At 44.0% G+C, this 25,062-nt stretch overlaps 1 protein-coding gene across 1 annotated transcript in view; it reads left to right on the top strand.

Moving 5' to 3' along the window:
• Nucleotides 1-25,062, top strand: part of CACNA1E (calcium voltage-gated channel subunit alpha1 E) — a 496,040-nt gene that overhangs the window by 330,509 nt on the left and 140,469 nt on the right. The window contains exon 9 of the mRNA XM_029935255.1: nt 19,743-19,846. Coding sequence (XP_029791115.1) covers nt 19,743-19,846 — 104 coding nt within the window. The remainder of the gene's footprint in view (nt 1-19,742; nt 19,847-25,062) is intronic.

The following is a 25,062-nucleotide window of genomic DNA, read 5'->3' as shown; positions in this document are numbered from 1 at the left end:
CTCCTGTTAGACTTATGAGTGAAAACATATGGTATCTGTCCTTCTCCGCCTGACTTATTTCGCTTAGCCTGACACCCCTCGAGGTCCATCCATGTTGCTACAAATGGCCAGATTTTCTTCTTTCTCATTGCCATGTAATATTCCATTGTGTATATATACTACATTATCTTGATCCACTCATCAGGTGATGGACATTTAGGCTCTTTTAATGATTTGGCTCTTGTTGAAAGTGCTGCTGTAAACATTGGGGTACATGTGCCCCTCTGCATCAGCACTTCTGTATCCCTTGTGTAGATCCCCAGCAGTGCTACTGCTGGGTCATAGGGGAGTTCTACTTATAGTTATTTGAGGAACCTCCACACTGTTTTCCGGAGCAGCTGCACCAGTTTACATTCCCACCAACAGTGTAGGAGGGTGCCCAACTCTCCACACCCTCACCAGCATCTCTAGTCTCCTGATTTGTTCATTTTAGCCACTCTGACCAGCATGAGGTGGTATCTCAGTGTGGTTTTGATTTGTATTTCCCTGATGATGAGTGACACTGAGCATTGTTTCATGTGTCTGATTTCTAACTTTAGTTATAATTTTAATAAATATGTAAACAAATATATATGTGTGTATATATACATATATATATATAAAACATGTAGGTATATATATTATATGTAGGTAGATAGGCAGATTGCCTACTATGTGCCAGGCTTTCCACATGTATTGGCTTTGAGTCCTGCACACCTCCCAAGCGGTAGTGTTGTGTTTTTCTAAGTCTGACCTAATTCTTCCTAGGCCAGACAGGCCAGCACCTGGTGGAATTGCTCTCAGGTGGCTGGAAGGCCTGACTGGAAGGAGCTTGGTTTTTGTCACCCTCAGCTGGGCGTTGCCCCTTGGAGGCCTGCTCTCCAAGAACAAACCAACCAGGCCTGACACTGCATAATAGGGGTATTTTCACAGGCTTGGTGCCTATGGAGGCAGAAGGGCGCCAGCCAGGTGTGTGGTCCTCGGTTAATTAGGTGATTATGGGGTTCCTGCAGCCCTGCTGTGTGCAAATGAGTCTGGGAAGTCTCAGGCTGGGAATGGACTTCTTGACTATTTCAGGTCCCAGGGTGACCTTTCTTTTGGGAAAGTTTAATATGACCACTCACACCCTCACACCTTATCCTCCCTTTTCTGAATGCCTTTTTTGGGGGGTATATCCTTTGTAATGCCATCAGTCATTGCACTTTGCAGTCTCCCTGGCAGGATCTTAGGCTGTCTGAGGTCAGGAATTGTCTCCAGGCATTTGCTCCCCCAGCACTGTGCTTTGGACATAGTTGGTGCTCGGTAAGATGAGGTTCTGGGGCATGCCAGAGGCAGGGCCTGTCCCCACAGGCGTAGTGGGGATGTGAGGACGGGCCTTTCAGTCCAGGAACTTCAGTTAGCCTCTCAGCTGGATGATGCCCCTCAGAGGGAAGTGAACCCTGGAGAAGGCGAGGAGAGGGAGAAGCTGGGTCCTCGATTTCCAGGGAGTATGCTGAAAGCTCACCTATTTAAATGCCTACTTTATTCCCACTCAATGAAGCTGAAAGAAGAGTTGCGGAAGCTTCCATTTGCCCACTTGTTCTATTCACGATGGCTGGGCCCTCAGGGGAGATACCTGACCCTCACAGCCTTTCCTAGGACCCCTTGCCCCACTCCACAAGCCCAGGGAGATTGTGTGTGTGTGTGTGTGTGTGTGTGTGTGTGTGTTGTATAGATGTATATATAAGTGCATATGTATGCATACACTACATACACACACACACACACAGACTTCAGGTTTCATGGAGCAATAGGAATACTGCTCAGTGGATCTCAAGGTCCCACTAAAACTCAGTATTTGGGGGAATTTCAGAGCACACAAACAAGAGATGGGTATAAGTAACAAGTTTGTTTGGGAGTCCTGAGGTAGAGTTCACCCTAGTTTGGCCCCAAGAACTTTAGACTGAACCAGTGTCACCTTGGACTAAATGAGCTGATGCAGTATTGGCTGCTACACATTCTCCATGGGACATCTTTTTACAATCTCTCTTCACCTTGTAGTCAAAGTAGGGATGCCACTGAGGGAAATCAACAGGTCTTGGAAGGAATATGTGTGCATTTTCCCATATACACCTACATTCCAGAGGAGCTGGTTATAAAGGGTATAAAGCTGGTTATAACCCAAGAATACAGTTTTCAGAATAAGGGAGCTCACTTCTGTTCCAAGCGCTGTCAGTGGCTTTCTGTGTCACCTTGGTAGGAGGTGGGGTGGAGGGAGAATTCTCCTGGAATCAGCTCTCCTCCAAGGAGCTGACACCATTCTCACAGGGATGCTGGAGGATCAGGTCAGCAACACCTGTCTTTACAGATGACAGTTTTGCTTAATATTAAACTTTTAAAGAACCAATAATAACAAAAACCTATATAACCTGCTCCCCAGCTTGATTTGTGTGGCCCATTTTTACAAAGTTAATCTGTCAGAGGACCTTCATTTATAAAGTTCCTTACTGCTGAGATGTTGTGCCCCAATTGTGAGCCATGTGTGTCCATATTGTGGAAATGAAATTTGTACCTTCTGAACCCATGCTGGGTGATTTGATTCTGAGCTGTATAGAAATCTATCCTGTACAAATCAAATATGCTTCTAGAGGATCTGCTGCCTTCAGGGTGCTTGGAGGAAAGCACCTTGGAGGAATAAAGATATTTAAGACACAGCCCTTCTCTGCAAAGAATATGCAAACCAGCCAATAATTTTTATAAAGTTTCTAAGGGTTGCATATACAATATCATAGTCTTTTGAGTTTGAAGACTGTCATGATTACTGTTATCGATTATTCTTTATTGAGCATTCTCTAAGATATAGATATTATCTTAGATTGAAGCCCCCAGAAGTCCTTCTGCACTGGAGAATTTCATGCATAATGTGTGTTGGGTTTACCTTGGGAGATATACGTGAGGAAGCCTGGAGGTCAAAGCTGGACAGCGGGAGGGCTGACCCACACCAACAGAGGCAGCTAGCTGCGAGGTACAAAGGCAGTTCCACTGAGGGGCGCAGCTGTGAGCTCTCAGAAGCAGATGTTCCCTGCAGCAGGAAGGTGGGAGTGTGTCCTTTCTGAGGAAAAGAATTGGCTAGAACACATAGTGTCCACCTGCAGAATGCTTTTTACCTGCCATACCTTGAGTTGAATGTTTTAGCTACATTATTTTTTAGTTCATCTCATTTTAAAGGTGAGGCAATTGATGGGCAGAGAAGCTAAGTAACTTACCTAAGAATGCACAGCTACTACATGATGGGCTGTTAACTATCAGACCGTACTCCTCATTTGGTCTTCACAGCACTGTTCCATGACAGAGATTACCATCCCATTATACAGACTGAGAAACTGAGGCATGGAGAGTTTAAATGATTTGCCCATTGTCACAGAACTAATAAGAGATGAGGCCAGTGTTTTCTCTTTGTCCTATAGTGCCCCACAGAGGTAACCTGTCCAATGAAAGACCAGTCTTTCTCCATTACTGTAGACAGAATCATGTCCTCTATTGTGGACAAATGAGCATGATCTTTGAAGTCAGGCAGGCATGGGTTTGAATCCTGGCTCTTTGTTTTACTACTTCTCTGAGTTCAGTTTCATCATCCCTAAAATGGGAGTAATAATGCCAATTTTATTGGGTCATTATGAGGATTAAAAGAAATAAGAGAAATCTCTCAGCACATCCTTTCCCATCCTCCTTGTTCCCCAAAAAGGGTTCAAGGCTGCACGAGAATTTTCTGAGGGCAGATACTTTGAACAATGTGGCGGTTTATTGACTTATCTTTTCCAGCTTTGCTTTCTTCTCTCACACCAAGAGATCGCAAGACTAAGTCTTCCATGCAGTTTGCTCAGAATTCTAACACTAGCCTGTTAGTCTCATCATAACAGAGTTCTTGGAAACAAACACAGCAACAGCAATTATATTTTACTTTTAATGTCTAGTTGGCTGAAACTTGCTTTTACTAAGTTATTTCTATCGAGTGTATGGAGCATTGTGTGTTTGTCTTATCTCCATGTCTTCTTTTTGCAGCCCCCATCTTGCCTTTATTAGAGAAGCCAGTTTAATGTGTGTCTCGCCTTGTGGGTGCCCTCGAAGCTCCAGCCATCCCCGGCAAAGGGCTGGGATGAGCTTGTGAGCTTTCTGTTTCTCATTATCCCTCTGCTCTCTCACCAGGGTCTCTGGCCTTGAATCCTCATTTTGAGTTCTGCTCCTATGCCCCTTCCCCACTCGGTCTCTTCCCCTGGCTTCTGAACTAATCCTTCCCCAGTCTCTGAGCCCTGCCTCATTGCCCTCTTCTGCTTCCAACCCTGCAGGAAGGTGCTCCCTTCCTTTCCTCTTAAGTTGCTCTTTTCTCACATTGTGTCCCACAGGGCTCCTGAGCCATCCATCCAAGCCAGGCTGTGTTAGGGAATGAGCCTAGAGCAAACCCAGGTGTCTCTACCTGCTGTGTCTTCACTGCCTGTCAGAACCTATAACCCTTCTGCCCTTACAAAGAAATGGCCTTTGCATGGGGCCAGATACCATGTGGGGGGGGAGGTTCCTTTAAGTTTTCCCCTCACTACGTCCTTCCTACTCAAGCTTAGATCTTTCTGCAAGGTTCAGGCTTCAGCGTAGGTGTGTCTAGTGCCTGCCTATTCTGGGGGGCAGAGCAGGGGGTGGCAAGAGACGCTGTACCTGTTGCTATGGCAGCGCCCAACTGAGATCATGAACCCATTTCATTCCCAGGAGATTTCAAGGTGAATCAGTCTCTCCTTCTCACCCACTCCCTTTCTCCTCCCTCTCCACCTCTCACCACATCCTTCTGTTATCTTTCCTCCCCTCCACTCAACCTCAGGCTTTTTCCTTCCTCAGGTTGCTCTTCCTTTTGCTCCTGGATACATCAGCATAGCAACTGAGGCTATGCATGGCACTTATTTTGTTTTCCTAGACCAGTGTATCTCAAACTTTAGCAGGCATCCCCTGAAGAGCTTGTTAGAACACAGTTTCTCAATGTTGACTTTCGTCCCTAGAGTTCTGATCTGGAGGTCTTCATTGGGACCCAAGAATGTGCATTTCCAATAAGGTCCCAAAAGATGTCGATTCTGTGGGGCCAAGGGCTACCCTGTAAGGACCACTATTCTGGACTAGGTTTGCCCATGTTCAACTAGTTATGACTGAAATATTCATTTGTGTTTTGATTATACATGGTCTGATTAGCTCATTCATCCATTCATGCAACATGTTTATTGACCACCTATTCAGAGTTCTGTGGCAGCTACTGTCCATACAAGGAAACAAAAAACCGTGTCCTCCAGGAGTTCACAGATTTGTACAGACAAGTAAATAATTATTATATGTGTGATAAATACTATAATAACCTGCAAATAATGAAAAAGGTTTAAAAGTAGGCACTAATCTCCTTGTACAAGACAAGGAAAATATTTAAATGAGATGAATATAAATTGACTCATTCATATAAAGTGATTGATTCTTTTTTCTTTCCCTCCTTTTCAAGGGTTGGGAGATCCGAACTTAACCTATTTAAATAACATTAACATCTAGTGTTTATGGAGCATTTACTATGTTTTAGTTACTGTGCCAAGTACAGAATATATTGATTAAAACTGCTGGGGTCAGACTTATAGCTGTAACCTGGTCATTTACTTGCTGTGCAATCTCAGACAAATTACACAACCACTCTGTGCCTCAATTTCCTAATCAGAGAAAAATGCTATAGAACTAGGATCTGCTTCAAAAGATCTTGAAAAGATTATAGGTGCCAATGTGGGGCAAAAGGGACATTAGTAATTGCTCCAATAAAATGTTGCCCCTTACTATTAATATTTTGTAACCTTATGCTGAATATCAAACAGTTTGCTTAAAGCAATTTGTACCCTCCAGACTAAATAAATCGCCAAGATTTAGCTGAGAGAATGGTTTGGGGCTAGGTCTGAATGTGGGGATTGGAGGATCTCAGAGCAAGCCTCAAAAGCCCCTGGGGGGCCTGCTGCTATGGGGAAGCAGCCAAAGCTGGGCAATCAGGGAATTACTTTATCCAGATGGGCCATAAGAAAGGCTTTGAACAGGGGCACCTGGGTGGCTCAGTCAGTTAAGTGTTGGACTTCAGCTTAGGTCATTATCTCACCATTTGTGAGTTCAAGCCCCGTGTTGGGCTCTGTACTGACAGTTCAGAGCCTGGAGCCTGCTTTGGATTCTGTGTCCCCCTCTCTCTCTACCCCTCCCCCACTTGTGATGTCTCTCTCTCTCTCTCTCAAAAATAAACAAACATTAAAAAAAAAAAAAAAGGCCTTGAAGGAAGGATGGCCAGGATTTTGACTGTGCTTTCTCTTTTTCTTCCCCCCAACCCCAGGGGTAATTATCAGGATTGATTCTTAAAAGCATTCTTAAGAGCAGAAAGAACATCTCTACCCAACAAATCATAAGAGGGAAGAATCCTCAGGCTTCGATGTAGAATTTCAAACTTAGCTTTGCCATTGAGAGAGCCAGGTTCGCCTTCCCTGAGAGATGCTTTCTCCCCCATCACCGTCATGCCCAAATGCCATATGCCTAATGCTATCAGCATTAACTGGGTATTTCCTAGCAACACCCTTCAAAGAGGCCATGTTTTCTATGCTTCCCCTGAAGCACAGTCCTCTCCCCTCTTAGACACCCTCCCCAACCCCAAGGGATGTGATTCTTCATTCTGTTTTTATTCCAAGATCAGAGAGTGTTCTCTTAATCTTTGGGGCCCTCCAGGGACTGCAGTCCACATTGATGCTGAGTGTCAAGTCTGAATTTTCTGCCCCTCTCAGACCTAACTTTCCAGCTGAAACTGTAGCTGGATGGGAAGGCAGAATCGTAGTAGTTTTGTTTTAATCCTTTTCTGAGCTCATCAGAAGTAAGAGTGATACAGCCTTTCTTCTTCTAGAGAGGATTAGAAGATGAAGTCCTTCCTGGAAGATACACCTGGGAAGGGCTTATTAAGTGATAATCCCTGATCAGCCCCCTCAAATCATCTACTAACTCTGCCCTCTTAGTAATGAAATAGACTTCTAGGCATCTAATAAACTCTTTGAGAAATTTTCCTTCTCCTCACCTTGTCTTTCTTTTCTCTTTTCTGCTTCCCTTGGATTTAATCAAAGTCATACATTCAGCTTATTAACTTATTTACTTATTCATTCAACAAGCACTTGCCGAGCACCTACTGAGAGCTAATTTGGGTTCTGGGGCAGATGTGTGGACAAATAAAACCTATTACTTATTCTTAAGGGGTATCAAGTCTTGCAGAGGAAGATGATGTACACGTAAGCAAGCACTAATTACGGTACAAAGTTAAGTGGTATGACAGCAGGAAGTGTAGGGAGTAATGAGGGTGAATGACTGGGAAGGTTTCCCGGCATAGGTAAATTTGACCAGGGTATGTGTAGAGGCTTTCCAGGTGGAAAAAGTGGAGGTTTTCCAAGCAGTGGGGACAACTGCACAATGAGCAAAAGCACAGAGATAAGAAAGAACATGAAATATGAGGGCATTGCAGGAAGCAGGGTGTGGTCATGTGACTTGGTCAGGGCGAGGCAGCAGCTCTGATGTGAGCTGGAGAGTTGAGGCTGGAATCAGTCTTGGGAGGGGATTTGGCAAGGGTGACCACTTGAGGATTTTAAGCACAAGAGAGACAGAGATGTTGATTACAAAGAACACCTTTCCCCTGCTCTGAAGACTGAAGCCGACTGTGACTAGGAATCACTTGTCCCACTTTCCAGGGTTACCTTGGCAACAGAGTGGCTTTTGGCCTACTAGCCAAGGAACTAACTGTGACAGTCTTCCTACCTTATCAAATGTCCATGGCTCAAAATAATCCCCTGAGTTAAGGTGTGCATATCAAAGGAGTTAAAACAATGTAACATGGGATGAGATGGGATCACCATATACAGTTGGTCAGAAAGTAGTTACTCTGCTGGCATTGCTGTTGTAAATACTTGCATTCATAACTCTGTGCTCAAGTATGTTCCACATTAAAACAACATTCGTATTTTTATCTCCCATCTCCAGTATAAGAAGCAACACAATGTAATGTCTTGAGAAGAGGCCAAACAAACGTTTGGACGTTGGTTCTACAACATACTGACTGTGGGACTTTGAGGAGGTCCCCTAGCCTTTCTGAGCTTAGATTTTGTTGCATTTGTTTGTTTTTTAACATGTTTGTACATAGTTGTGAAGATCAGAGTTAATGTATATTATGCACCTGGTTCAATGTCCAGCATAGAGTAGATACTTAACAATTGGAAGCCATGATTATATTTCCCCCTAAACTACACTGGAGTCTTAGGCTATACATCACAGGAAAATATTTAGGTAAAGACGTTTTAACCAGGTCCTCTTCGTACTTCTCGTAATAGGTTTGACTGGGTCCCTGTTTGAGCTGTCATTTAGTAGCTTATATACATTCTTGTATTAGTTATCTATCATCATTAATCATGGTACATTCCACCTTATTGAGCAGCAAAGAAAGTGTGCAGAGAATGGTAAAAGGAAAACACGATTCTTTCCAGTGATTCTTAGATTGGGGAAACAATGAACATCATTGTTCTGTTATCTGTATTGTTTCAACCTTGTTATACCCCAAAACCATTGGGAATGCTCAATTACGATGAACTTTGTGTATCTAATGGGAATGAGGAAGAAAAAGAAGAATTTCTAGCAGCAGAGTGAAGAAGACAGTAAAAATCAAGAGATGAGAAGAGAGAAGGGTTTGGGAGAGTGGCAAACTTGGGACCTAGGAATGAGAGTCCATGAGAGAGAGAAGCAAAGTGAGGAATATGGTCTGAGTGGGAAGGGTTCTCACATCTGTTGTCTGATGTAGCACCTACTCAAGTGAGGAATTCCCTCCTCACTGTCCCTAACAGATGGTAATCTTGCACAGTTATTCCCATTTTTTTTCACATCATGGCACACATAGAAAATAATATTTGTATAACACTGGGGTGAATGGATGAGGCTGCTTACAAGTGGAGGTGACCATCCTGGGGACTCCGACAGGTGAGTAGAGCAATACCTTGAGGACACCTGTAACCCAGTGTTCTTTGAGAAACTGTAGTCCAGCAGGACCAGAGTGGAGAGCCTCAGCCATGTATTCTCAGGACAGCATCTCAGGTGATAAACAGGCACATTGGACTGGGTATTTCATTATCATCATTCATAAAGATGCAAGTTTGCTGGGCATGTTTTTCAGAGATATGTCTTGGATTCTGAAGATGTAGAATCCACAGTGTCTTAAAAGCCATGGTTTCTTGCTTTCACAGTGTTCTTACTAGGGAGTAAGAGTGCTTTCAGTGGCCACAAACCTGGCCTGCAGCTTCTTCAGGGAACCAACTGGGCTTACCAGCCTTGCGTAGTGTTTGACACACAATCATTAATTAAGCTAGGGATGTTCAATGATAAATTAATTTGCCTTCTCAGAAGCCATTGTGGAGGGAAGAATGAAAGCCACGCAAAATGCTTATTCGAAGCTTTTTTTTCTTGAATGTCTGCTCTTATGTGCTGTGCTAAATATTTGTTAGCTAAGTGTACTTGCTATATGTCAACAGAGATGCCATTTTACAGGTGATGTATTTATTTCCAGAGAATGAAACATTTACAGGCCTGTGAAGAAGAATGCTAGGGGTGTTATAATCTCCTATTAGTCAACAACATTATTGAGAATCCCTTGTTTGAAGAAGAATAATCTAGGCATTAGCAGAGTAAACAGGGAAATAAAAGTTGCAGTTCTTTTTTTGAGAAACATTTAACCCTAATAAGAAGGTAGGACCAATATATGAAAGAGACAGAGTATATATGTATATATAAAGACGGTCTGTAAGTAAGTACAAATAAAAACTCAAGTGTAGCACTTAATGTTCTCTTTTCTATTGTTAGGTATTCTACTCATGACTTAGCCTTCCTACTGATACCAAGGCCCTTGAGAACTGTTTTCCATTCCCATTCAGCTTTTGCAGAGTACACACTCAAAAGCGTTAAATGAATATGCTACTATGGGGTGTGCCTAAGTGCTGGGGGAGTTCCAGAGTGAAGTAGAGTGGTGTTCTTAAGGGAAGCCTTATAAAGGCCAAGCAGTGTTTTCCAGTATGAGGAAACTCATGGTTTGGCAGAGGGAGGGGATAGGAGAGGAAGAAGGTGGAGCTCATAGAGTGAGCAGATCTAAATACACAATTATGCCACCATTCAGGGTCCTTCACAACCTGCTCTTCCTTGTCTTGCTGTCCTAATGATTGCCAACAGCAATTCTTTGCCATCTCACCCCTTTCTTTCTCCTTAGATTCTCTTCCTCCATTGATTGGCCAATCTAAATTCTCTTCCTACTTTGAGTCCACGTGAAGGGACAGCCCCGGAAAGCCTTCCATGACACTTTTGTTCTCACTCCTTTCTTCATTAAATCAGATGAGAGTATTCACAGGTTTGAGCTACATGTTCTTAATGTTCAGAAAAACTGGGAGACCGCATCAAAAAAGGCTTCAACTTGGTGTAGCTTCCAAATGAGATCATGAGGCTAGGTTAATTACATTGAAAAGAAAAAATAACCAGAATGAATGGGGCCATGGATACATAATTTGAGGACTGAACTAAGTGGTATAGAAGTGCTATGCAGAGTGGGCTGAAGGACAGAAGTCTTCCATCCCAGTTTTAAGTTTTTTGTTTTAAAGTGTATTTATTTCGAGAGAAAGAGGAGAGAGAACATGAGCCGGAGAGCGGTCTATGGAGAGTGAGAGAGAATCCTAAAGGCTTGATATCACAAAACCATGAAATCATGACCTGAGTTGAAATCAAGAGTTGGATCCTTAACCAACTGAACTGAACCACCCAGGTGCCCCCCACCCCCACAGTTCTTCTTCAGCCAACTAGGGGAGTATCTTTCAGCAGTCACCCAGCTTTTGATCCTCGGTTCTTCACCTGTGAAATGAGGGTTGTGTGCTATCTCTGTCATCTGCAAGATGATACAGATATGAGTACTTAAACTGAATCGAAAGCAGTGATTATTAGCTGGAGGAGACAGGAGACCAATGGAAATGCAATAAATGGTGACAACTAGAAGGATTGATCCCTGAGGACCATAGGATGGAGAAGAGAACCAGCTAGGAACTGGTGGGAGACCTGTTGCCCTGGTCTCATCAGCACAGTCTTTCTGGAATATGGTGGACCCTCCACAAAGCCCTGCCAGTGTACGGGTTCTATCAAGCCTCGTGTACCCTTTGTCCTTGAGCCTCAAAGGAGTAGTATTCTGAGACTCTTCTTTCATTCTCCGAGCACTTTCTGCTTCCCGACTTTCTTGAAAAAGTACATCAAGTCTCCCATCAGCAAGCCCTGTGGAACGGGTGAAAGGGTGATGTGTTTTAGCTAATCATCATGTGATTCATCCTCTTTAATTTCCTTTTTTAGTCACCTACTTTGGCCAGCCAGCATATGGTGCCCTCAGAACAACACACTCACCTTTTCCCAGAGCAAAGCAGCATCCCAGAATGGATGGCTTAGTGTAAGGTCAACTGCCTCTGTCTTGGCTTTTCAGTGACTCCAAAAATGTCTGCCTGCCTAGTATCTGGGGCTGTGGTTGCAAGGAGGACCTCTCCTCCCTCCCTCCTTTCCTCACATTTTCTCTCTCCCTCTCTCCCTTTTCTCCCTAACAGTCTTTGTTTTCTTTCATTATTAAAAAAAAAAATTCTGCAGTTAAGTTTTAAAGTACAGAAAAAGTATAAAGACTTTTGTTTTTAACCTCATTTCTACTCCCACCCCCGTTACCATCACTGTTAACATTTTTCACTATTTTGACTAAAATAGAACTTACTGTTAAAATTTGTACATGACCCTGAACTATTTAAGTAAACGGTTCAATTTTCTCTTGGGAAAATTGAAAACATTTTATTATAGAAATTTGCAAACATACACAAAGCTAGAGAGAAGGGACTATCGAGCCCTCATGTAACCCAAGCCCAGCTTCATAGATATAAGATCTTCCTCCATGTTGGGCTTCTGGCCTTGAACACAAAAAGGGAGGTAACAGAATAAATGTCCCAGAACCATGATATTAAAATTATTAGGATTTATCCAAACAGATTTTAAGGATTTCAGGGCCCTGGGCCATGTAGGTTTTTAAGACCCTTGCTTATATGGACACACACGGTCATGGCTGCCTTTCTGGTCTGGTGTAGCACCACTTACGCTCCCTAAGTTTGATGGTGTTTACTTGAGTCCTCTTCCCAGTTGTATGGATGGACTTTCACTGACACATCAATGCTTGTCTCCCCAGTGCCAGTGGTGATTACCACATGGGCCCAGGATGGGAGGCACTGCTTGCTCCTGATGCTGAGCAGAGCTTCCTGGTATGCGGCTCCTGACTCTGCTCTCATTGGCGTTATGACGCCCATGGGTGAGGGTGGGAGTGCTGTTTTTTCCTGACTTTGTTTGCCAAACTGGTTCTGCTGTTTTCCCACTGGCAAGAGAAGGAGAGGAATACACGAATGCACGGTGAAATATCCAATAGGAAGTTACGCCTCGGGGGTGCTTTTGCATTGGACTAAGGCACTGCTGCATCCTAGTGACAGTCGCTGACAATCCAGGCAAGCGAGACAATGTGGCTGCTGGCCATCAAGTCTGGGGGCTTGGAACAACCAGAATGTGTGCTGAGTCTTGATTACTTGTAACGGGCCCCTGGCTAAGCCAGATGCTGCCTTTGGAGCTTGTTTGTATGGGGAGACTTACAATGTTGATTAAATATGCTCAGGGATCTGAGACATAATAAAATGCTTTGCCTTCAGGACTGACAGGTTCAGCCTCCTTGCTGGGTGGCAGCAGGTGGTTGTATTTTACTTGGAGTCCTCTGTCCTCACTCTTTCCACCTGCTCCTCCACCCTTGTTTCTTGCTTGGGAACTGGGAAGACAGCTCTTACTATTTTCTGGCTGCCGGGTCCCTGGCTTTCCTATTTATTTTTTATTCTCCCCAGAAGGTGGTAATAGTATGGATAGGATTGCACTTAAGAAACCTGGGCCTAAATGAGATATGGAGAATGAAGAGTTCTGAAGCATTGTGATTCCAGATCACTTTGCTTGTTTGGGCTAAATGATTGGTTGGATAGCATATGCTCATAATCTTCCAAGGCCAGGGCTGGAATCCCTGGTATGCATGGAACCAGGTTGGAGAACCCATATGTCTTTAATTGCCCAGTGGTTGTAGAGTAGGAATTTTGTGTCCCTTTCTTAAAATGAGAGCATGGTTAAAGGAGTATAAATGGCTTTTCCCTTAGAAACACCATCCAACTGTTGACTCAGAAGTGGGGTGTTAGCTCTTTCACCTCTTTGTAAAGTTGGTCAAAACCCTGATTAGAGGGGTGCCTAGGTGGCTTAGTAGTTTAAGCATCCGACTTTGGCTCAGGTCAAGATCTTGCAGTCTATGGTTTCAAGCCCCTTGTTGGGCTCTGTGCTGAGAGCCTGGAGCCTGCTTCAGTTTGTGTGTCTCTCTCTCTCTGCCCTCCCCACTCATGCTCTTACTTTCTCTCTCAGAAATGAACATTAAAAAGACTCTGATGAGAAAGGGATATAATGTATTAAGTCAGATTCCCTGTAAACAGGTGCTGGGGCAGATTCTTGGGACAATGATTTATTGAGTGACAGCTTTCCAGAGAAAGCGGTAAAGATATGAGGGAACCAGAATAGGTCAGGGGAAAATATCTGACAGATGTGGTTTCAAAAGTTTTAACCTCAGCCTGATCTCCACAGGCAGGTCCAGAGTATGAATTGCAGCCCACAGTTGGTTCCACCCAGTGGAAGAGGGTCTGGGCCATTGATAACCTTACATCAGTTAGTCATTGGATATAGGTCAACCCCACTCGAAGGGCAAGTATAAACTCAGATGAGGCAGTTCTGTCAGCCAGGGCCAGACTTCTGAGAAGGGTCGAGGTGTGAGCCAACATTATGGCTGCTAGAAGATGGGTGTACCTGCAGGCAAAGGGTACCTGATGGGAGCAGCACAGAACTTACGCCTCCGGGCTGGTGAGAGCCAGGCAGGGAGCAGGGTGGGAGGCAGTGTGGGAGAGGACTATTCCGAATGTAAATTGCTGAGCAAGCTAAAGTCCTGAGCAAAGAGGGACTATGGATGGCTCAGCATATACAGGGAAATGCCTGGATATGACTTACCAATTAGACTGACATAACTGATGATCATAGAAGTCAGGCCAGTGTTATATTTGAGGAGAGGGAGATGGTGTCTAGGACGGGGCATGGCAGAGGCACTGGGGTTATCTGGATGCCAGTCAGGCAATTATGTATACTTTGAAAACACCCATCAAGGGGGATATGCATGCCCTTATGATGCATAGATGTTTCAGTATAACATCCACACAGGAGCAAGGGGGCTGCTATTACAGGGTAGTATGAGTTCATTCTGAAAGGGCATCCTTACCCTTCTGTTTCTTCTTATATGTGCCCCTGCCTTCTTGGCACTTCTTAATCTTCACCTTTTTCTCCTCTTTGTTTCACTTCCATAATAAACCCTTACTCTGTCTTTCTGGCTTCTGCTCTCTCAGCGACGGGCTGTGTGTTAGACTATCATGTGATTCTTTTCTCTGAAAGCTTCAGCAAATCCTTTCCTGACCACCTGGACCAGATCAGATGCCCCTTTGCATCCCTGCCCAGTGTGGCCCCTTTATAGCAAACAGCTGAAGGTCGCTTGTGTTCTCATTTATTTAATACAGGTCCTTCGTAATGCTGTGTTTCACAGCAGCCAGGACCTGATGCCGTTTTGCTCATCATTTATCACCAACACCTAGGAGACTATCTGTCACAAAGTACATGATCCACAAATTTGTTGAACAAAATGTGGCATCCTGGCTCCAAAACATGAACCCCAAGTCCCTTGGGGTTGGAAGAGGAGCTGTCACACCTGGTGGTGGAATTAAGCAGAGGCCAGGGAAGGCCGGGTGTGCTGCCCTTCAAGGAAGGTGGTATGCAGTGGAGCTGGCCTTTGGCTTCTGTCCCCTTCATTCCCATCCTTGCCCTTCCTGAACTTTCTTTCCCTGGGGTGGTCAGCAGAGGCCTTGGACAGATGCTTTTGCTGAGATGAATGGTTTGGCCTTTTTGGCAGCCTATATTGGCTGCTCCAACCATGTCTTGACCTGAGATTGGTTGGTGATTCCAAAGATCTCTCCTTGGGACAAAGCCCCTCAGCCTGTTGTTCTCAACTGGAAACGTTTTATTCCTCAGGACATTTGACAATTCCAGAAACACCTTTGGTTGTCACAGATGGGGGAGTGCTACTGGCCTCTAGGGGGCAGAAGCCAACGATCCTGCAAATGCACCACATGAGACAGAATTAACCAGAATGACCCTACCACAAAGAATGACCCAGCCCAAAATGCCAACAGTGCCCTGGCTGAGGAACCCTGCTGTAGGCCAGCCCAGGCTTGCCAACAGATGCTGTCTCCAGCCTAGGAAGGAGGTGTTGCCCAGAAACCATCTCTTTTACTGAAATCACCCTAGAATCTATATCCCCCTTTTCTCAGTCCCAGCTCACTCAATCTCCCTGGTGAGACTTGCTCTATGAAAAGCGTGTACAGAGAAGAGGCCCTACAGTATGTTTTCCAGAGACCTGAATTCAAGGGTGGGGACTTGGCTCTGCACATACAGCTTCAGTCTGGGAGAACCATGGGACCTCCTCCCTTCATCTTGCTTGCTATCTCCATCCTCCTCTTTCTCTTCCATCCTGTGCCTCCCACCCCACCTTCTACCATTTCCCCCAGTCCTCCAGAGATTAATGTGATAATTGCCATGTGTGCCTGTTTACGCAGGGAGTGGGCGCACTCACCACCCCCAATCAGGCAGGTTTCCAAAGGAGCACATTTCACGGTGTCAGGACTGGTACCCGCTGAGCACTCCCTGTGCAGGTGGGCTGCCACCCCCGACTGCTTTCTCTGTCATTACCCCCATCATGCTCACGTGTACATGTGTGTGTCACTCAGGGAATCACGTGAGGAAGACAGCAGCCAGCCTGCCAGTCTAAGGGCTTGGCTGGGTTGGGTGGGAAGAGAATCAGCGCCTTAACTAAGAGGACATTGCCCCAAAGAAAAACACTGCTCTGTAATGGCTGACAGAGAGTAGGTGTTCCATGAATGGTGGGGAAGGAGAGGCTGGCACTCCTGGTGCAGGCTTCTTTGCAGAGAGGAGCCTGGTTTATACTTAGCTGCTCCACAGCAGCTGTCTGGGCAGGGAAGGTTTCCTGTGAGACTCTTGGGCCAGAATCCAATGGAACATGTCCAGAAGGTGGTGGGTCTCCTTCGCCAGCATCTTGCTCACAACAGTTAGCATGGCTGTCCTCTGTTACTGGAGGAGAAGTCACCGGGGAACGTAGAGTGTGACGATCCCACATGCAAGCAGCTTGTCAGAGTCACAGAAGCGGAGGGGTTTGGAGAAAGGATGAGAGAGAGGGCCTCTTGTCACCTAGGCAGCCTTCTTCTCTTCCCCTTCCTACTGTGACACAGACACACAGACCCCTGAGAAAAAGCACACTCCTAGCTCTGAGGTGACATTGGCAACTTTCTCCTTGGCGTTCCTGACCCCCACCGCACGTGCTTTCGGGGCATGTGCTCACCTGAGAGTGGTTGATTACCTTCTTCTTTTTCAGTCTCCAAAGACTCTTTAGTAGTTATCTCCCCTACACCGGACAACCTTGAGGTTTTAGTAATGCTGAATCAGAAGGAGATTGAAGCATCAGAAAGAACCGTGTCATTTTGGAGCAGGGAAATGTGAAGTCCTTTGCCCACTTCCTGCTGAGCTTTGTCCCCTTGTCCTGCTGGATTTGTCATTGATCCACTGAAAGACATGTGACATGAGGGTGAGGCCTCCTGGTGGGGTAAGGTGGAGGGGGGAAGAAACAGAAGGAAACCCAAGGGACAGGAGAAAGGTGTAGAGAGGGTGCGGCAAGTCTATTAAAAGGTTTATGAATAATCTCAGGGTGCTGCTGAGCTGCTTTCTCCAGAAGAACCTTTTCAGCAGTCAGTCATCTGTAATAACCCCCTCGGGCATAGTGCCGCTGGCCCTGGTGTCCTCTCTCCTCCTCTTTCTCTTCCCCTCCCTCCTCTTTTTCTCATCAGACAGGTCCCCATGCCATACTAGAGGACAATTTAAAAAAAAATCAGACAAAGCTTGAGAGGGGACTATCAGAATGGAACTTTTTTTGGTTCGTTTTAAACATGAGTATTCTCTTATTCAAATTGTGGTTGTTTGATTAGTTGTGCCAAACACTTCATTAGGTGCTAGGTATAGAAATAAATAGTTAAAAATTCTTGCCCAAACCAAAATATTCTCACAACACATGAATAAAGAGACCTTTGTCTTTATGTCATTGTTTTTTCTGGAGGAATTGGGAAGAGCATTCTAGACTTTGGGCTCATGAGAAAAGTCCTTTTATCTCTGCATTTCACAGGCTGTATTTCCTCATGTGTTAATAGATTTTCTTCAAAAAAGGGGTTTCATAACCAAGAAAGCATATGGAATGATGTTAAAGGTAATAATGTTCCTTCATGAGTTTTCCCACAGACTAAGGGAAAAATATAATCAGTTATGTTTCCGAAGTCTCTTTGGTCACAGAAGCTCATTTTCCACAGAGCACATTAACATCTCGCAGACCACTACAATGAGAACACTTTTTGGGAAATGCTTTTCACTCTACAGCATCTCTGGCAAATCATCACCCAACTGAAATTGCTCTAGCCATCCTCAAACTGTAGCTCAGTCACTCCTGGGACCAAAGATACCTTAAGAGTCATAATTTCATCATTGCCATTGCCGGTACCAACTAATGTTGAGCCCTGATCTGGGTGTTTGAAACTGAGTCCTTGCTGCCAAAGAATGCTGGGGGTGGGGGACTCCAGCTAAGCCATATGATAAATCACACTTGTTGGTCTAGTGCACCACTGGTGAGCCATCCGAGCTAACCCGTCTGTACAGCATGTTGCATTTGTAATCATGAATAAAGATAAAGCTATTTATACAAGGATCATGTCATCCATCCTTCAGCTCAAAGGAAGGACCATATCTCACCTCTCCCAGAAAACACAGCTTCTTCTGTTCATTAAAATCCTTTGTGGCCCTTGATATCTAGTTCTTCTGCATCTTCTTTCTGAGAATCAAGAGCAGTTTTCTTTGAGGTCTGGTCCACATCTTCCCTGCTTGCATTTAACTGATCAGACCTGATTGAACTGAAGAGTTAGAACTTACAGACTGAAATTGGCGGATCCCCACCTTTGTCCCATACAATTCAGAGGGTGTTTGTTTTTAACTTGCATTCTGCTTCATTTGCAATCATCTGTCTCTGAACAATGTGGGGGCAAGACAAAAGATACAAGTTTGGTGAAAGAGGTTGTCTTCAAAGCTATTTTTAATGGAAAATTCTGTGCAGTGATAGCTTCCATGATCAGTGGGAAGCTATAGTCTGTGGACTGACATATTTGAATGGGAGGCAGAAAGAAAATTAGATAATTTGAGAGAAAAGTTAGAATGTCCTAGGAGTCTACCAGAAGCATGAGGGCAATGAATCAAAAATATGTTTGTAAAGCTTAGTGAGAGGAGGAAAACAGTAAACCACAGACGAGAAGCACTTTGTCCTAAAAATTCTGAGTTCAGATCTTAATTTTAATAATTTAGCCTGTGAATTTTAGGCATGGGATTTGACTTTGATGGCCTTGTTTCTCTGGTGAATTGAGAATAAAATATCTTTTAACTGTTTCACATGGGTATTAAAGTTTGCAGGTGAGGGGATGGTGTGGGGTTAGAGGGGGATTTCAAAACCCTGCATGTATAAAATGCAATTCAAGGAGACTGTTGAGAAAGATTTGGGGTTGATATGGGGAGGAAGAGTCAAGGTGAAGTTTAGTTGAGAGGCTCAAGTGTTAGAGAAGACTTTTCAAAATGCTCCCAAACAGTTTCTAGGTCCTAATAAGACATCCTGCCAAGAGTTGCTTCTTTTGGCTAAGCCATGTGGTGTAATCCTCCCTCAACCTCTCAGTATTCAAGGGACATGAATCTTACTTGTAGTATAAGAGTCCAGAATATGGATTTCCATGCATTTTTCACTTCACTCTGTATTAGGATTAGAGAGAGAGGAAAAGATTGCTTTTTAAATCTAGATTTATTCCTTGTTCTGTCCAGAGACTTGCTGGACCCAAGTTTGGGCCAGCTCTGTCCCATTGGACTGTGATAGAAGAAAGAGTGCAGGGTCAAGGGCTGAGCGGGATGTGGATGACAGTACTGTCTCCCAAGCAATCCTGTCACGGCTTTTGCCAGCATCCATGGAATAGAGTGATAGACACTGCCTGCCTCTGATTTTTTGAGAATTTGTCCAATTTAGACTGCAAACACTCAGAACCCACTTCACCAAACACTATAAAAACAGTCATTGTTTGTATGATCTTGGAAAAGTACTTGACCTCCCAGGGTTCAGTTATTTCAGCTGTTGAGTGAGGGTGTTGGAGTGTTCTTACTCAGGATGTTGTGTGAGGCTGATGCAGTGTCTTTTACTGTGTAACTGGGAGGATACGAGTTAACCCACAATAACCCCAGCCTGGGAGTGAAGCAGGCAGTGTTAACTGTATTGCCCCCTGCTTGTTATATCACCCTGTATGAGAGGCTTCTGGAATGGGAGCCTTCTTCTGGCAGATGCTTTTGGTAAAATATTAAGGAATCGTTGTTCTTTCTTTCAGACCAATGATGCCTTAGGAGCCACCTGGAATTGGCTGTACTTCATCCCCCTCATCATCATTGGATCCTTCTTTGTTCTCAACCTAGTTCTGGGAGTGCTTTCCGGGTAAGCCAGATGCTCCTCTCTCCTCTTCACTTCGTTCCAACTGTAAACTAATGCTCTGGACCACTCACCAATTCATTCATTGAACTTTCCTTTAGAAGACATCTACTGGGCAGCCCCTATGTGAGGTGCTGGTCTAGATGTAGGAAATGCAGTAATGCATATTGTTTAATCATCTTTATTTTTCTTCGGAGTTGAAAATATTTAAACCAGGTACAACATTGAACATGGCATCTAATGAGAGTTCATGTATCCATATACATCCTTTTATTCAGTTGCTCAGCAGTCATAGACCTTCTTTGTCCAGCACCATGCTGGTTTGAAGGATATAAGGTTGAATAAGATAGAGGCTTTACCCTCAAAGATTTTATTCTATCATGTATTGAACATCAAATTCCATATTTGTAGCTTGGATTAGTGTCCATCAGTCAGCAAGTACTCAATGTCTAAAGCCATGGTAAGCATAGCAAAGAGCACACAGAGTCTAAGGCATGGTTTCTGTCCTTAAGAAAATGGTGTTTTGAGGATTGGACATAAACATTTAGACAGGGAATGGAGTTCTCTTACTGTTAATATAAGATACAGATAATTTGGGGGAATACAAATCTATTATATAGTCTGAGTTATCAGGAATGGCTTCATGAAGGATCAAGATTTTGCTTGGGAGACACAATATGTAACAGGATAAAATAGAATATATGTGAGTGAACGTTCTGTGAAGGAGAACACCCCACCATAAGAAAAATAAGAGAAATGGGACTTTTCTTGCAGTAGGAAAGGATTGTAATGAGCCTAACTTACCTAGAGCATTTGGGAAAAGTAAAGTGTAAAGTAGAGCTATAAGAGGGGTTGATTTTAGAGGGTCTTACATTTTTCTAAGAAAAATTGAAGTTAATTTCTTCTCTGAGTAGCATAAGTTCTTCAAATGGATATTACAAGGTGGTGCTTCTATTAAACATAGCAGGTTGAGTGACATTCATCATGTCTTGTAACTCTACTAACACAGGGAAAAAAATTTAAGAAGGGCACAGTGACAGAACAGGAGAGGAAATGACAACAGATGAGAGAGGTCAACAAAGTTTTTGAAGGCAGAGAGTAAATGCTAACTGATCTAGTGGTGGGAAAGCTGAGGTTTAACTGTGGTTGGTGAAGAATGCCTTCCGAACCATTCACAGTCCAGGAAAGGCTACAAGAATTCAAGACCCCATGTATGTCAGAGAGATGAGATATGGATGGCACTAAAAACAAGAGGATTGGTCAAAAGTCCTCATAAGGAACATTTAGATGACATCTGTCCAACACCCTAGATCTCTATCCCCAAACAGTTCTCACAGGTATCTGCCCTGTCCAACCTCCACCCCAGCCAAAGTCAGAAGACTTACTGTCACTGTAGAGACTGAATAAAAAATGTGCAATGGTAACATCAGGTGCTTCTGAGAATAGGGCTGATATGTTGGAGTGAAAGTCCACCAACTGAATGTCATGCTCCCAGCTCACATCTGTCTGCTCTTAACTCTCAGAAGTGGAGCAGTCTGATATGGTAAGGGCTAGTAGGATTCCTCTGTGGGGAAACTGTCCATCTTAAGAGAAGAATCTTATGTATACTTCTACCTGAGGACGGCCAGAGAAACGGTTCGCACCCATTGCCCTCAGTGAGGCTCATATTAGTTTCCTATAGCTGCTGCAACAAATTAACACAACTAGGTGGCTTCACGCTGTGAATAAAATTAATTCTCTCACAGTTCTGGATGCTAGAGGTCAAAAATCTGGCAGAGTCTTACCCCCTCTAAGGGCTCTAGGGGAGAATTTATTTCCTTCCTTTTCCAGTCACTGGTAACTCCAAGTATTCCTTGGCTAGTGGCTGTGTCGCCCTGGTCTCTGCCTCTGTGGTCACTTTCCCTCCTTCTATTTTGCCTAAAGTCTCCCTGGGCCTCTTTCTTATGAGGACTTTTGTCATTGGACCTAGAGTTACTTGTATATTCCAGGGAGACCTCTTCATCTCAAGACCCTCAACTTAATTACATCTGCAAGGACTTTTTTCCCCCAAATAAGGTAACATTCATAGAATCTAGGAATTAGGATATGGACATACATTTTTTGGCTGGGTCATTCAACCCACTGCAATTCTCATTCTACACGCTCCAGCCATACACACAAGAGTTTCTAATATGCTTTTTAAGACTTGCTCTTAAATATTAAGGCAGACTAGGGATCATCAGCATTGGAAAAAAAAGTGTCAAAACAAAATGCAAAAAACAAAATAACATATAGGAAAAGGAACTTGAGGGGCACCAAGTGGCTCAGTCAGTTGAGCGTCTGACTCTTGATTTCAGCTCCAGTCATGGTCCCAGGGGTATGGAATTGAGTACAGTAGTGAGCTCTGTGCTGAGCATGAAGCCTGCTTAGGATTCTCTCTCCCCTTTTTATTCCCCTCCGCCTGGTGTGCTTTCTTTCTCTCTAAAAAAAACAAAAAGCTATTTGAGGGATTATATTATGAATGATGGAGGGTACAAAAGATAACTCTTAAAAATTATCATTGATATTAGCAGAGATAGAAGAGAGATAATTTTAATCATAAAATAAAAAATAAAAAAGAATATTTAGCAGTTAAGAGCCCTTGGAAATTAATGTGAAATAAATAATGTAAAATTTTATCAATGTAGCATGAATTAATGTAAAAATGTAAACATGTAATGAAAATACTGAGGTAGTAAATGGTTGGGATACAAAATTAATGAAATCATCTAAAAAGTAGAACAAACATTTTAAAAAATCAGAGGGTTGGTCCAACATTCAACTTTTAAGAGTTCCATAAAGAAAACAGGGAGGAAGAAACTTACAAGGAAAAATACTAAAAATGTTTCCAGAATCAATAAACACACTTGCCAGAGTAAAAGTTTGTTGAAACCTGCACAAGGATATTCTTTCCAGCATTAATTTTTGGTGATGGGAAGTTGGAGAGAACCTGGGCATCGACAGTCGGGAAAGTACCTGAGTAAACTGTGGGGTGCATCCCATGACGTACTATGCAGCAGTGAGGAGTAACAAATGCCATGTGCCCACAGCAACATGGAGTATCTTAAAAGCATACAGTTTGGTCAAAACAAGAAATAGTATGGCATAATGCATGTAAAAATACATGCACACACAATACATAGATTGTAAAAATGCATTCAAATAAAAAGTATACATTTATTTCAAGTTTCTCTTGAAAGTAGAACATTATTTTTTTAATGTTTATTTAATTTTGAAAGAGAGACAGAGTGTGAGCGGGGGAGGGTCAGAGAGAGAGGGAGACACAGAATCCGAAGTAGACACACGCCATGAGGTCATGACCTGAGCTGAAGTTGGACACGCAGCTGACTGAGCCACCCAGGGCGCCCCCTTTAACATACAATTTTAAAGCAGTTTCAAAGGTACAATCTGTTGATTCAACAATTCTGCAAACATAGAAACAAAAACCTTGCAAGGAAACAAAAAAACCGAGTGCACTCACCAGCCAGCGATCAGGCCCAACGTGTCAGCATCCCAGGAGCTCTGGGGCAGGGAGGGGGATTTCCCGGCCAATGCACCAATGTTGTGCCCAAGTTTTTAAAATCGCCCCAAATCACCCCAAAACAAACACCAGAGACTGCTAGGGAGACCGAGTCACGCCTGCAAAAGCAAAGGGCCTTTATTACAAGCTTAAGCTTGGGCTCACAGTCCCTAGCTGACCCGCTGGCCACGTGGAGAGAGCCCAACAAAGGCAGGGCAGGGCCTTTTATACCTTTGGGAGGGGGAGTTACAGGAAATGATGACAGGTGTACAATGATCCAATCCCTGCCCCACCATCAACACTGGCAGTTGTGGGAGCCAGTCACACCATCCGGAGCACTGACCAATCAGAGTGGGCCCAGGACACCCCACGTGGGGCGTGACTAGGCCCACCTCTAGAAAGGTCAAAGGTAACAGCCGGCCTTCCCTGATTGGGCACTGCAGGAGTTGTCCCTCCTTAATGCGGCGCCCTTTCAGGAGAAGCCGGGGTCTTCCCCTTTAAGTACAGGGGAAGGCTGGATCGGACCTGCGGCAGGCGGGGAACGCACCCCACCCCCACCCCCACCCCCGCGACCGCCCAGCGCATCTCCACCGCAGAGGTGCACCGTGACCGGCTCCGGGAAGGCTGGGACGGCCCAGTGGTGAGGGCCGGATTGGACCTGCATCCTTACCCTATGATAGTGTAGTCACCATACAACATTATTACAATATAAGTGATTATATTCCCTTTGCTGTACTATTTGGCTTCCTGACTTGTTTTATGACTGAAAGTTTGTAACTCTTAATCCTTTTACCTATTTTGCCCCTAACCCCACCCCCCTGACTTGCTTTCTCTCTCTAGCAACCATGAGTTGTCTATATTTAAGAATCTGGTTTTTGTTTGTTCATTTGTTCTGTTTTTATGTTTCACATATAAGGACATAATGTGGCGTTTTTCTTTCTCTGACTCATTTCACTTAGCATAATATACTTAGGTCCATCCATGTTGTCACAAGTGGCAAGATCCCATTCTTTTTTTATAACTTAGTAATATTCCATTGACCATGTACACCACATATTCTTATTTTTTAAAGTAGTTTATTGCCAAATTGGTTTCCATACAACACCCAGTGCTCTTCCCCACAAGTGCCCTCCTCCATCACCACCACCCCTTTCCCCCCTCCCCCTTCAACCCTCAGTTCGTTTTCAGCATTCAATACTCTCTCAAGTTTTGTGTCCCTTATCTCTCCCCAACTCTCTCTCCCTCTTCCCCTCCCCCTGGTCCTCCATTAGGTTTCTCTTGTTCTCCCGTTAGACCTATGAGTGCAAACATATGGTATCTGTCCTTCTCTGCCTGACTTATTTCGCTTAGCATGACACCCTCAAGGTCCATCCACTTTCCTACAAATGGCCATATTTCATTATTTCTCATTGCCATGTGATACTCCATTGTATATATATATATATACCACATCTTCTTGATCCATTCATCAGGTGATGGACATTTAGGCTCTTTCCATGTTCTGGATATTGTTGACATTGCTGCTATGAACATTGGGGTACATGTGCTCCTATGCCTCAGCACTTCTTTATCCCTTGGGTAAATCCCTAGCAGTGCTATTGCTGGGTCATAGGGGAGTTCTAGGGATAGTTTTTTGAGGAACCTCCACACTGTTTTCCAGAGCGGCTGCACCAGTTTACATTCC

This window comes from Suricata suricatta, chromosome 3, assembly GCF_006229205.1.
Source record: "Suricata suricatta isolate VVHF042 chromosome 3, meerkat_22Aug2017_6uvM2_HiC, whole genome shotgun sequence".
Lineage (NCBI taxonomy): Eukaryota > Metazoa > Chordata > Mammalia > Carnivora > Herpestidae > Suricata > Suricata suricatta.
Note: the sequence above shows the minus strand (reverse complement) of the source record. Positions and strands in the feature narration are given on the sequence as shown.